The sequence below is a fragment of the Helianthus annuus genome, chromosome 13 (assembly GCF_002127325.2).
Source record: "Helianthus annuus cultivar XRQ/B chromosome 13, HanXRQr2.0-SUNRISE, whole genome shotgun sequence".
Taxonomy (NCBI): Eukaryota; Viridiplantae; Streptophyta; class Magnoliopsida; order Asterales; family Asteraceae; genus Helianthus; species Helianthus annuus.
The window spans coordinates 58970271-58983889 of NC_035445.2; the positions used below are offsets into that span (position 1 = coordinate 58970271).

The window sequence follows — 13619 nt, forward strand, 5'->3', positions numbered from 1 at the left end:
CCAATTCCATGTTGTACTGAATTCGCAATCGATTGATGATTTTGTACCATGATTTCAATTCTTTTGTGAGTTCATAATTTGCCCTAATTAGTTTTTATCTGGCGAATTGCATTTATGGTATATCCTCAGTCATACATGATGAATTCTGATTCAAATTGTAAAAGTGTTTTCAATCATTAGGAGCAATTTGAAGATTTGTGTTTGAGTGATTGAGTCTTAATTTTGATGTCTAAGTATGTTGAAGATTCACTACTGTCATTTTTAAAGCTGAATGGGGTTTCATGATCTGATTATGCAGTTTAGGGTCAGTCTAGGGTTTCAGGTGTATTATAAATGAGTAATTACCGTTATTGTATACTTTGATATGTTGATTCTTCGTGCTTATAGTTTGTGATGATTTGATACATATTTTACATAATAATTCAGGTGAAATTGTAGAATAAAAGTTCTAGGTTTCTAGTGAAATCATATTAAAGGTGTTAATAAGTGATTGAATTTTTGTTCTGACTTGTGTTAGGTATCCAGATATTGCGAAAGGGGGGATTTAGGTTTATTTGCATTTGTAATTGTATTCTAAATACACAAATATCTCTATTGTATATAGTTTGTATTAATTCAACTCATATTTTTGCATAATAAGTGAGGAAAAATTTGTAAAACAAAAGTTCTTAATATGAAGCAAATTTAGTTTAAAGGTGTTAATAAGTGATTGGATTTTAGTTCTAAATTATATTAGGTGGCTAGGTGTTGTTTAGGTGAGAAGATGTAGTTTTATTTGTGTATGAATTATGATTCGTATTATAAAAGTTTTTTCATTCATGAGGAACAAATTGAAGTTTTGGCTGAAGTAGGTGTTGGAGTTGATATCAATATTGGGTTATAGGGTTTATACATTATAGGAAGATGGTTTAAAGTTTAAAGATCGATCTCGATGGTCAGACCACGGGTGTACAGAACGGAAGGTGAAGTATTGTTCAATCCTTTTGGTTCAGTTTCTTTTCTTTTGTAAATTTGTTGTGATAAATGTTAATTGTTTTTTGTTTTGTTTATAGTTGGATAGTACCGATAGTTTGCAACGACATAGAGAAAGTTTGGACTTTGGACAATTTCAGTTTTCTTGCGAGGTAACCGGCATCATCTTTTGTTGTTATACTACCTGCTTGCCTGCGATATATGGAAGCTATATATTCTTTTCACCTCTTTTGTTAGAGAAATGCAATTAGGCTTGTTGTTTACCAACAATATTGTGTTATTTTGGGGAATAATATCCACTTAAGTGATTGTTATGGGTTTAAGTAGTTTAGGCACATCTTGGTTACCTTAGCTAAATAATTTGAAGGTTTCGTCATTTGTGATTTTTTTCTGGTAATAAGGTAACTATAATATTGGTCCTACCCCAATACTTCACATTTATATCCTTCATGACTAAACAGAAAAGAGTAATTATGCAGATGGCTGTCAAACAATTTAGGGCTCCATTTGGTTTTCAGACAAGAGAAAAACAAAGTTACTTTTTACAGTTGAGTGGGTAGGCTACTTTATACAATCGAGTAGGCAGGTTGTTAGTAAAAACTATTGAGATTAAACATTATGCAAAAGATTTGCAGCCCCTTACGTTTAATATTTACATTCAAGAAGTTGAAAAATAACTATCTCATAGTCATTGTTATGAATTTTGTTGAATGGATCACTAAGAGACCGGTTGTACATTAGTTTACAAAGCATTTCATTCTTATGATCCCTGTGAACACATCACTGAGAGGTCAGTTGTAGCTCAGGGTACATAGCGTTTCGTTGTGATGGATTATGTTAGCTACACCACTAAGAGACCAGTTGATAATTGGCACTTTTAGTAAATATAGATTATAGAATATTGAAGTTTGTTTAATATGAACTTGAACCCTACCTAATCTGATGTAGTTGGGCTTATTGGCTTCACTAATTATACTTTCTGTGATATTTATTTTTGGCTTCACTAATTATACTTTCCGTGATATTCATTTTTGGCTTCACTAATTATACTTCACTAATTATACTTTCTGTGATATTCATTGGCTTCACTAATTATACTCTTTGTGATATTCATTTTTGGGGATTTGTTTGATTTTGATTTTTTTTCTAGGTTGGGGATGTTTCTAGCAAGTTATTGATTGTTACAAAATGTGAATAAGTGGTTGAGGTAGAAGTGAACACACGACGTCGACCAACCAATCGAATGGAACGATGCAGACCTATATCTATCTGAAGTCAGAAAAAGACAACTGGATAGACCGCTCTAGGAAAATTGCTTTGTCGTGTAACGGGTCAAAAAATACAAGTTTTTATATGGGTATTAGTTGGAGGTGCATTTAACGAGCACCGCTGCACGACTTTATTTTTAGGTCTTATCTTTTGTTTGCTATAGCGAATGACAATACCCTAACAAGCCGAACTGATATCGATCAAATTCCCACCGCGTGGCGCGGGGGAATCCTACTAGTTAGGAACAAAGGTTGTGGTACAACTCGTTGTTTGATTGGCCAGAGAGAAGAAGCTAAGGTTAATAGCAGAAAGAATAAAAGGAAGTGCAAATTTTGTGACAAACTTGACTCCCTTGATGCTCAAAGTTATCCTAAAAAACAAAATCGAACTGATGAAGAGAGTCATAGTGATGATGAATGAAGTTTTTATATTTTTTTTTATTTAGTTTAAATAAGGTATTCATGTACTATGACTTTTAAAGACTTGACATTTGCTTGAATTTGAACTTTGTTTTAACACTGGATTTTACGATTTAATATTTTTTTCTTTCACTGTTTTAAGAATATTATGTGTTTGGACTTGTATTCTTATTCGTTATCAAATTATATTTTACACATGTGTAAATGTCATGTATTCTTATGTAATATGTTTTACACATGTGTAAATTGTTCGTTACCACTTATTTGTTCCTGTTTTATATATTTGCATTCGACTAACACATATGTAAATTGTTCACCGACGCTTTTTTGTTTCTATTTTACATAGATTCAGTTGTATTGCACATGTGTAAATTATTCACCGTCACTTATTTGCTTCTGGAATACACAGTTGCAGCTATGTAACACGTGTAAACTGTTCATTGTCATTTATTTTTATTGTCTTATGTCCATTTGTATTACATATGTGTAAGTGCCTGTTTTACGCATGTGTAAGTGTCTATTTTACACACGTGTAAGTAAGCTGTTTACACATGTGTAAATTGTTCATTGTCACTTATTTGTTTATTGACTACACATTTGTAGCTGAATTACACATGTGTAAATTGTTCACTATCGCTTACTTTTTTTTATTTTGCCTATGTGCATAGTATTGCACATCTGTAAATTTGTTCTCTGTCACTTAATTCTTTTTGTTTTACACATTTGCAATTGAATTACACATGTGTAAATTATGAATTAAAACAAGATAGTATTTTATTCAAAAATATTAAGTATTATATTTACCAACAAGTAGGATTTAAACCAAAAGAGTATTATCCGTATATCAAAAGTATTCAATCTCTCAACAAGTCATATAACCCTTTAGACCAAAAATATTAAGTATTATATTTACCAACAAGTAGGATTTAAACCAAAAGAGTATTATCCATATATCAAAAGTATTCAATTTCTCAACAAGTCATATAACCCTTTAGACAATATCAACAATAACATAAAACAAAGTCATAATCCTCGACACGCAGTATGCATGATAACATAAAAACAAGTCGTGATTCAAAATATATACTAGTCTCTCTTTTCCTTTTGGTTTCTCTCAAACTCCATTCTCTTCTTGGTGAATATTCGCTTTCCAAAGTACCATTTTCGTATTATTTTATGGGCTTCTACGATGACCTCTCAGAGTTCTCTTTGTCATTTTCCAACCAACAATAGAATGTACCATTATTTCTAAAAATGTGCCTGGTCAAAGTGACAAAAGTACAATACCATTAAGCCATTTGTTTTACTGCTATTTTAAACAAATAATCTTACTGACTTACACATGTGTAAATGAGCAAAATGGCTCACTTACACATGTGTAAACAACCTACCTACACATGTGTAAATTGCATAATTACACCTATTTAATCATACTTATGTGTAATTCTCAGATATCTTCTCTGTTTTGTAATTCTCAAAATCCGACTGACTTGCACATGTATAAATGAGCAAAACTGCTCACTTACAATGTGTAAACAACCTGCTTACACATGTGTAAATTACACAACTACATCTATGTATCATACTAATTTGTTCTAATATCTTCATTACAATGTGCACATCTTATTTACACGTGTGTAAATTGCTTATTACACAGATGCAGTAGTAACTAAGTTCATTTACACATGCGTAAATATTTTTTAAGCTTAAGCATGATGATGTACACATATGTAAACTGCATAATTACACCTATTGAATCATACTTATTTGTTCTAATACCATAGTTTGTATGTTCACATCTTATTTACACATGTATAAATTCTTAATTATACGAATGTAATAGTAACTAAGCTAATCTACACATGTTTACAGATTTTTTAAGCTTAAGTATGATGATGTACACATGTGTAAACCTACATATATATGATTTCCAAAAAAAAAACTTATTTTATAATACATACCTTCACGTGTGGTGCTTTTTGAAGTTTCATTGGCCTTACTTCTCTCACCATGTTAATCTACATATGCAGAAATTATACCCAAACGTTTCACATATCAGTTGCAATGCATAAATTGATCAAATCCAATGGTTAGAGAGAAAGTTATGATCAAACAAACAATGTGAAAAAACTCAGTTTTACTACTGAATATATTGATCATTCAATGGTCCAAACTTAAGTCTTCAAAGTGAATATCAACAACATTACATCACAAAAATAATAGAGAAGATATCTGAGAATTACAAAACATTGAGAAAATTCATGCCATCAATTTGCTAAAAGAATTTAATATCCACTTAACAGTGTTCATAGAAAATAAAACTTTACTAAAAATAAATCAAATTTGTACCTATAATTTGCTTAAAACCTAATATCAAATCAACACGGTTTGGAGAAACATAACCAAATTATAAACGAATCAAAACTCTTGCCATTGATTTACTTTAATCACCAAAATAGCATAGTTTAGAGCAAACAGAGCCATATTGAAAACAAATAAAATCTTCAGCCATTTATTTGCATAAAATTAAACATTAATTTCTTTTATAGCTACAAACAATAGTAATCCAATCACACTAAAGCACAAATTAAGTTCACATGAACGTGCAATTTCAAACTATAATCCACCAGCAAACACAAAAGAGCTAAAATTGAATTTACAATTAACAGAGCCTATCGAAAATAAGACCTTATTAAACATAATTGAAAGCTTCTACCATTAAATAGCTTAAAACCCTAATAATCTAACAACAAATCCACACAATTTAGAGAACCAAATCTGACATCTTTGAATCACTAACGACACGGCGACAACGTTGCTGATAAGAAATAGAACTAGCCACAACTGATAGAAGAACAATGTTGTAAACGTTACCGTGTCTCGAAACCCTACATAGGAATGGTTTAGTCTCAAACTTTTTACCGTCTTCAATCGATAAATGATGCAAATCATTGGTATGATAGTCGATCGAGTTCATGAGCACTTATGCTACAGAGTGTGGCATGATTGAAGATGACGATGATGTTCGATTAGGGATGAAGGGGTTGGTGAACGAGACAGGGGTTCAAGATTGGAAGATTGGAAGGTTTTTGACTATAAAGCCCCTTTAGTCTTTTAATTTAAGTTTCGTTCTCATTTAAATATCCTTTAATCTTAGCCCTTAATTTTTGATGATCTATGGATAGAAATTGTTCTTAGTGTTCTCACAAAAATATTTAATCTCAAGATAACCCTCCCCTATATATATATATATATATATATATTTTGAACGGCAAATTTTGGATTACTGACGGATCTGGAGTATCATCATGCCATCAGCGAAACCACCCGATCATATCCATCTCCACTAGGCATAGTGCCCATACACTAATTATGGAGGAAACCCAATAAATATGGGACAAATCCCCCTTGTGGGAATCGAACCAGGACCTATTGGTCACAAAGTATTATCCCACCTCCAAAATGTCACTAGATTATAAAGCCATGGACACCATGCTTTATATTGTGTTTGTGAATCTTCAAGTGAGTTGCAATTAACGTAGTGGTAATGTGTTATAATGCCCCCACCATGGGGCATTATCCGACACGTGGCGTCCTAGTCAGCGAAGGGGCATTATAGCAAAAGTGGCGTAGTGGGGCATTATGCCAATAACCCCTTCCAATTAAAAAAAAAGGTCATGTGCATGTGAGGTCCCTGTGCATTGGTGGGTGACAAAATGGTGATTGGTGGGTGACAAAATGGTCAAAGCTGTCATAGTCTCTCAAAAAGTGATTGGTGGTTACTAAAAGGTCAAAGCAATTTTGGGCGTGTTTATTAAAACGCCGGTAACATTTTTTTTTCTAAAAATCTTAAAAATAACGCCCTATATAATGGTTGGGGGGGCGTTTTAGGGCGTTTTTTTTTTCAAAATTTTTTAAAAATAACGCCCCACTACGGATGGTCTTAGGGGGGTGCCAGAAGACGGTATTGCATATTGTACGTCGTTTTATCCCGGAAAGCGAAAGAAAGAAATGTTAGAAACATGCTAAACAAACCTTGAAGTAAAACGCAATTAATGAAAAACTTATCATCCTATGTTAAAGTATTCCTAAAGAGAAAAATGCCCGGATAGTCTCTGTGGTTTCGCCTTTTTTCACCTATAGTCCCCAACTTTCTAAAATTACCTGAATAGTCCCCAAGTTTTCATTTTTTGTTTCCGGATAGTCCATGGGTCTAACTTCTGTTTGTTTTCTCTGTTAAAATGTTGTGAAATGACAAAAATACCCTTACTAAAAAACAAAATAACTTAATCTATTTAATAGATTTATTTTTATGTAGGACCCACTACTTGATCAGTCTCCTCCTCTCTCTCTTAACTCTTGCTCTCTCTCTCTCTTAATTCTGTCTCCCTCTCTTAACTCTCTCTCTCTCTCTAATTCATGTTCTCACCATCACCACCGCCCTCCCTTTTCTCAACCTTTCTCTCTATCTGTTCTCCATAACCGCCAGCCGACCACCACCACCCAGCTACCGCCACCTGAGAACCACCAGCTGACCACCGCTGTAAGCACCACCACCTCCTAAATAGTTTCTCTTTCGCCTTTTTTTTCTTTTCTTGTTCGATTGCGGCGGAGGATGAGAGTTGGTGTTTATGTGGATGGACCAGATCTGTAAAATTCGTAGCTAGACCTTGGTTGAAGGTTGGGTGTTGATAATGGCGGAGAAGGAACGAATATGTTTAAGCAATCGTTTCAATTTAATTCGATTCAATGAATATGATTTGGATTTATAAAGTAGTTGTGAGTTAGTTTGTGAATTTAGGAAATGATTGTGCTGTGATTATAGTTTAGATATGAAGCAGGTTGAGGGTTTTTGTATATGAGCCAGAGTATTGTGAAATGTATATAAATTTGTCCATAAAATTTAATGCCACTGGTTCGATGGAGATAAGCAGGTTGAGGGTTTTTGTATGAGCCAGAGTATTGTGATACGTATATAAATTTGTCCATAAAATTTATGGCCACTGGTTTGATGGAGAAGGAATGGGTGTTTGTTAGGCAAGAGAAGACATCGGAGTTGGGTGGCTTCACCGGAGAAGAAGACAGATGGTGGGGGTGGCAGGTGGGTGAGTGGTGATAGGGTAGTTAGAGGGAGAGAGAGATGTATTTTCTATATATAATATTTGTTTAAGGATAGTTATTTTATTTAGGGGTGGGGTTGGGGTTGTTTTTTATTTATTTATTTATAAAGTAGTGGGTCCCACATAAAAATAAATCTATTAAATAGATTAAGTTATTTTATTTTTTAGTAAGGGTATTTTTGTTATTCCACATCATTTTAACAGAGAAAACAAACAGAAGTTAGACCCAGGGACTATCCGGGAACAAAAAATGAAAACTTGGGGACTATTCAGGTAATTTTAAAAAGTTGGGGACTATAGGTGAAAAAAGGCGAAAGCACAGGGACTATCCGGGCATTTTTCTCATTCCTAAAAAAAATTAAAAATGACCCCCTATATAAGCGGTTCTAGTAATCATAGTATTAAATTTGATCAAAGTAATTGACACATCAACTATAAATATGAAAAAATATAACCTAACTATTAAGCTCATTACCATAACTAACATGCTTGACTTAGTTAAACTAAAGAATAAAAACCAACCATCTAAATAAAATCATCTTTGATGCGCATAAGTTGATTCAAGGTTCTGGGTTGAAAAATAAAGTTGTCCAAGCTCTCATTATGGTGTCGATGTGGGTGATCGGGAAGACCCGCAATGAGTTTATGTTTAAAAATGTTTAAAAACAAGCCGATCAAGATCGAAAAGATTTATGGGAAAATTATGTCTTATGATTTCTTATGGATCAAAAAAAGAGTAGAAATTTGGTTTTAGATTGGCCGAGCTAAACGTCTTTTACGGTGTAAGTTGTTTTATATGTTATATATGTTTTGTTTGGTTTGCCCCTTTCTAGCGTCTTGCTAGTGGGGTGGCGTTAGTTATCATATAAAACTTGCCGTTAAAAAAATCATGTTATCAACTATATTTTTATTCCCCTTGACAGTCCTATTTTTCAACTATTTTTCCTTCACCGGTCATCCGTTAAAAAAACTTAACTCCGTTAAGTTTTTTCCCGAATTACAAACTGACGTTTTAGGGCTTTTGATCAGAACGAAGATACGAGTCTACTGATGTAAAACTTACCCGAAACGATGCTCCAAATGACTTGATTTTTGTTAATTGGAAGTTTAAACACCCGAATTGAAGTACCGTTTTTGGCGTTTGGAGCACACCTAAAACGTTAGTTTGTAATTCGAAAAAAAAAAAACTTAACGGACTGAGTACCGGTGGAGGCAAAATAGTTGAAATGTGAGACTGTTAGAGTGAATAAAAAAAGGTAGGACTGCAAACGGTCAATAACGTCTAGTAGAAATTATTAGAGGTCAATATCCTATTATTATTAGCCGAAATATGCTCTGCATTTATTTGATTTATATTTGTATTCAATGTTGTTATTATCTTCCTTTGTCTAGTCCCGTAATCCCCTCTTGTAAGTTAGGAAATCCCCTTGATTACCTTTTGGATTGTCGTGATTTCTCTTGTATAAATGGCTGTACATTGGTGATGAATGAGACAAGGAAATCAGTTTAATTACATGGTATCGAGCCTACTCCTTACCACTTCATCTTTTTTTTTTTCCTTGAGGTTTGTTTTAATTAGGGCTACGGTCTTAATCTCTCCTCTTTACTTTTCCTCCAGTATACCTCAAACTACCCCTCACTTTCTCTGCTATGGCCGACCAAAATGATGCTCAACCCAAACCTGCTGCTCCGTCCCTGCACCCCGTGTATACGGTAACCAACATCCAAAACAAAGTGCGTGTCTTGGATGGCACGAAGGTCACCTATTCCTCTTGGGTGAAGCTTTTTCAATTGCACGCTCGTGGGTACAAGGTACTCGACCACATTGACGGTACCCTCCCACCGGCGACTACCGACCCCTCCTATGAAAACTGGGCTGAGGTGGACGCAATCGTCCTCCAATGGATCTACGGATCCTTGTCGGATGATTTGCTTGTCCGTGTTCTTGAAACTGAATCCACCGCTCTTCAAGCCTGGATTCGTATTCGAAACCTCTTCCTTAACAACAAAGGATCTCGTGCCGCAGCCTTGGAACACGCCTTCACTAATCTTACCTTGAAATCCATGTCGTCTTTTCAGGCGTACTGCCAACGGCTCAAAGAAGTGAAGAACTGGCTGGACAGCTTTCTGATGTTGACAACCCTGTCAGTGCGAGACGCCTTGTAATCCAACTGGTCCGCGGCTTGCCTTCTGAGTACGACACGGTTGCTGCCCAACTAAATCAAACTCTCCCATCTTGGGAAGAGGCGGTGAACATGCTGGAACTTGAAGAGCAACGCCAAGCAAACCGTGAAAAAGACAACCCCATTGCTGCTGCCGCCACCCCAGATGCACCTCCACCCACTCCTGAACCACAAAACCAACGCCGCAATCCAGCCCCTCGTGGTCAGTCCCGATACCCCAAAGAGCGCCGTCCAAATGGCCCACATCGATACCCAAACTGAAACCAATTCCCCAACCAATTAACTAACCAGAAAAACTCCGGGCAGATGCGTTCTAGATAGGGCAGTAATCAGACTTGGACACCCTACCCATGGTGGGTCAGTCTGTACGGGCCACAACCTGGTTGGACCCCCCCACCTTGTCCGTACCCGACACAGCCCGGGTGGGTCGCTCCTTGGCAGCAACAAGCTGGACAGCAGGGTTCGAAAAATGCAGCTGAAAGTTCCAATAATTGCCCTGCTCCACAGGCCAGTATCACTGACTTTGACCCGCTTGAACCCACGGATATTGGGGAAGCTTTTCAGGTTTTAGTAATGGAGGCGGATGAGATCAATTGGCACATGGATACCGGGGCATCTAATCATCTCAGTGACCATGCAGGTATTTGTTCTAATTCCTCTAATGTTACATCTATTAAATCTATACTAGTCGGAAACGGCCATAAAATGCCAATTATCGGATCGGGAAACACAAATTTCCCATACTCCCAAAATACCCTTCGCCTTAACAATGTTCTTTATGCTCCCAATATTATTAAAAATCTCATCTCGATCCGACAATTTACCAAAGATAATTATGTATCTGTTGAGTTTGACCCGTTTGGATTTTCTGTGAAGGATTACAAGACTGGGAGGATGTTGAGCCACGACAGTGACAGTCATCTCTACCCTGTCACTGCACCCGCTCAAGTTTCAAAACCATCTGTTTTTGCTGTTTCCACTCCCGAATCATGGCATGATCGACTAGGCCACCCAGGAGTTTTCGTTGTTGATTTTCTTTCTTCCAATAAGTTTATCGATTGTAATAACACCAGTCGCATGTTTTGTAATTCGTGTCAAGTTGCAAAACATAAACGACTACCTTTTCCTTTATCAAATTCCACTACTGTTTTACCTTTTGATATTGTGCATTGCGATTTGTGGACCTCACCTATTGTGTCAAATACAAGTTACAAGTACTACACGATTCTCATTGATGATTACACCAATTATGCTTGGCTTTTTCCACTCCGGTACAAATCTGAAACGGTCACCAAATTCATCAAGTTTCACACCTATATTAAAACACAATTTAACTTATCCATAAAATCTTTTCAATGTGATAACGGCGGAGATTTTGACAACAATACATTTTAAACCTTAGCCGACACACATGGTATTCAATTTCGCTTCTCTTGCCCTCATACCTCTCAACAAAATGAAAAAGCCGAGCGCATGATCCGACGCATCAATGAGATCATGCTCTCCATTCTCACTCACGCTTCGGTCCCTCCCTCCTATTGGGTCGAAGCGGCACACACGGCGGTCTACTTGCACAATATTCTTCCAACAAAACTCCTAAACAATCACAGACCCACAATCGCTTTATACCTTCGACACCCTACATATGAACACCTTAAAGTCTTTGGTTGTGTCTGTTATCCAAACCAAACCACAACCCGCTCAAACAAACAAACTATCTCATCAATCCGCTCCATGTGTTTTTCTCGGTTATCCTCCCAACTACCGAGGCTACCGTTGTCTAAACCTTCAAACCGGCAAAACAATTGTTCCCGTCATGTCACTTTTAATGAGTCATCCTTCCCTTTTTCCGAGTCTCCTTCTCAATCCGACTACACTGCTCTTGAAACGGACCTGTTGTTGGTGCACTTGTGTCTGTACTTTGTCTGTATTTTGTAATGTATAAAACGATGTCTTTTGTCTGTTGTGTTTACGTCTTTTGTTGTTTTTGTTTAAGTGTTGGAATGTATGTTTGACCAAGTCAACCATCCTCCTGGTTTGACTTGGCCAAACAGTCAACACCTTGTGTTTAAGATGCATGCTTCGAAGGATGTCATCGAAGGATGGATTGTATCCTTCGATGACCTCGAAAGATGATCTTTCGTTGGATACTTATGGACCTCGAAGGATATATCATCCTTCGAGGTACATATGGATCTTTCGGAGTGTTTCGATGGACTTTCTGGTCGATAGATGATCCTTCGACCAGAACTGCTTATCCTTCGTGCATGTCAACTGTTATGGGTATATATATCCCATGTGGGTTTCACTTCACAGTAAGTTCTTTGTAAGTTGTTCAAGTTCATATTGAGAGCATTTGTGAGTGAACCCAAGGTCTTGTAAGAGAGCATTTCAGTTTGGTCAAGGGCTGTAACCGTGTCCACTGAAATACAAGATAAAACTTTGATATATTGCTTGTCTACTCTTTCTCTTTGTAATCTTTGCTTTCATCTAAACTATCGGTTTGCACTCTAGCTTGGATTCCGCACTTGCTAGAGTGTTAAACATAACAAGGAACAGGTTTAACCTCAACCTCCGAGGGACCTACAAGTGGTATCAGAGCTGTGGCTCTTTTCCTTGTTAAAACCGGGTTTGTGCAAGACTTTGGTTGTGTTTGGACAAAAACTTTCTTGGTTTAGCACCCGTTTTTAGTGTGTTTCTTGCCTTTCTAACCATAAAAACGTGTTCTAAACTAACCGGGTGTGTTACGGGAAGGTTTGGGTAACTTAAAAATCTTGTTCAAAGAGGTTTGCTATTTTCCGGCCAATATTCCGGCTAAACTCCGGTGGTTGGTTGTGGATAAGAAACTTCCATTTTTGGGCATTATTTTCAAAGTCAAATCTGACTTGGTGAAAAGTTGGTGCAGAAACATCCCTTCTGCCGAAAGTTGGTTCACCAACCACATCACCTTTTCACCAACCAGTCGTCCTTTCTGTCAGTGTGTCAGACGTGTTCGAAAGATACCTTTCGAACTCGAAAGATCATCCTTCGATCAAGGAGATTCGACAGATAACCATCCTTCGAACATCTTTCGAAGTCAGCGTGTTGTCTTTCGAGTCAAGGAATCTTTTCGAAAGATACATCCTTCGAGTTACTGTTTTCCTTCGAAAGATAAGGATCCTTCGTGTAGGAGAATCTTTCGAAGTGATTGTTCGAAACTCAACAGTGATCCTTCGAACACTGTTGATCCTTCGAACAAGTGTCATCTTTCGAGCATCCTTCGAGTCTTATTTGTGTAAGATTAACAGTTTGTGATTTTCAGGTCTTTCGATCCTTGATCTTTCGGCAGTTTGTTATCCTTCAAAGTTTTAACATAGTTTGTGAAAAAAAAATTTAAATCAATTTTCACCTAATATATTAAATATAAAATGGGAACAAACGGTCAATGGGATCCCTCCGCGTGGACTACAACAACTTTGACTCCGCAATCATCAGCTACGCAATCATCAGCCACGCAATCTGCGCCAGAGTTCAACAAAACTGCATGGATGCAGGCTATTGCCCCAACTCAAGCTGCAATGATAACTGCAAATCAATGGGCATTGGTCACTAATCAAAGCAGCAGCATTCAAGCAATGATGCAGAACGATAGTGAAACTGGTACAAGCACAAAACCG

At 36.6% G+C, this 13619-nt stretch overlaps 1 protein-coding gene and 1 long non-coding RNA gene across 2 annotated transcripts; one reads left to right on the forward strand and one right to left on the reverse strand.

Annotated features, from left to right (window-relative positions):
• Positions 1-3708: 3708 nt before the first annotated feature.
• On the reverse strand, positions 3709-5719 carry LOC118485611. The gene is made up of 3 exons (XR_004877074.1): positions 5535-5719; positions 4622-4678; positions 3709-3920 (listed from the first exon to the last, which is right to left on the reverse strand). It is a non-coding gene; the product is annotated as an uncharacterized LOC118485611 (long non-coding RNA).
• Positions 5720-9430: 3711 nt separating this feature from the next.
• On the forward strand, positions 9431-10224 carry LOC110900867. Its single transcript, XM_022147727.1, has 2 exons — positions 9431-9761; positions 9860-10224. The coding sequence occupies exons 1-2, from the start codon at positions 9431-9433 to the stop codon at positions 10222-10224; spliced, it is 696 nt and encodes a 231-aa protein (XP_022003419.1).
• The last annotated feature ends 3395 nt before the right edge of the window (positions 10225-13619 follow it).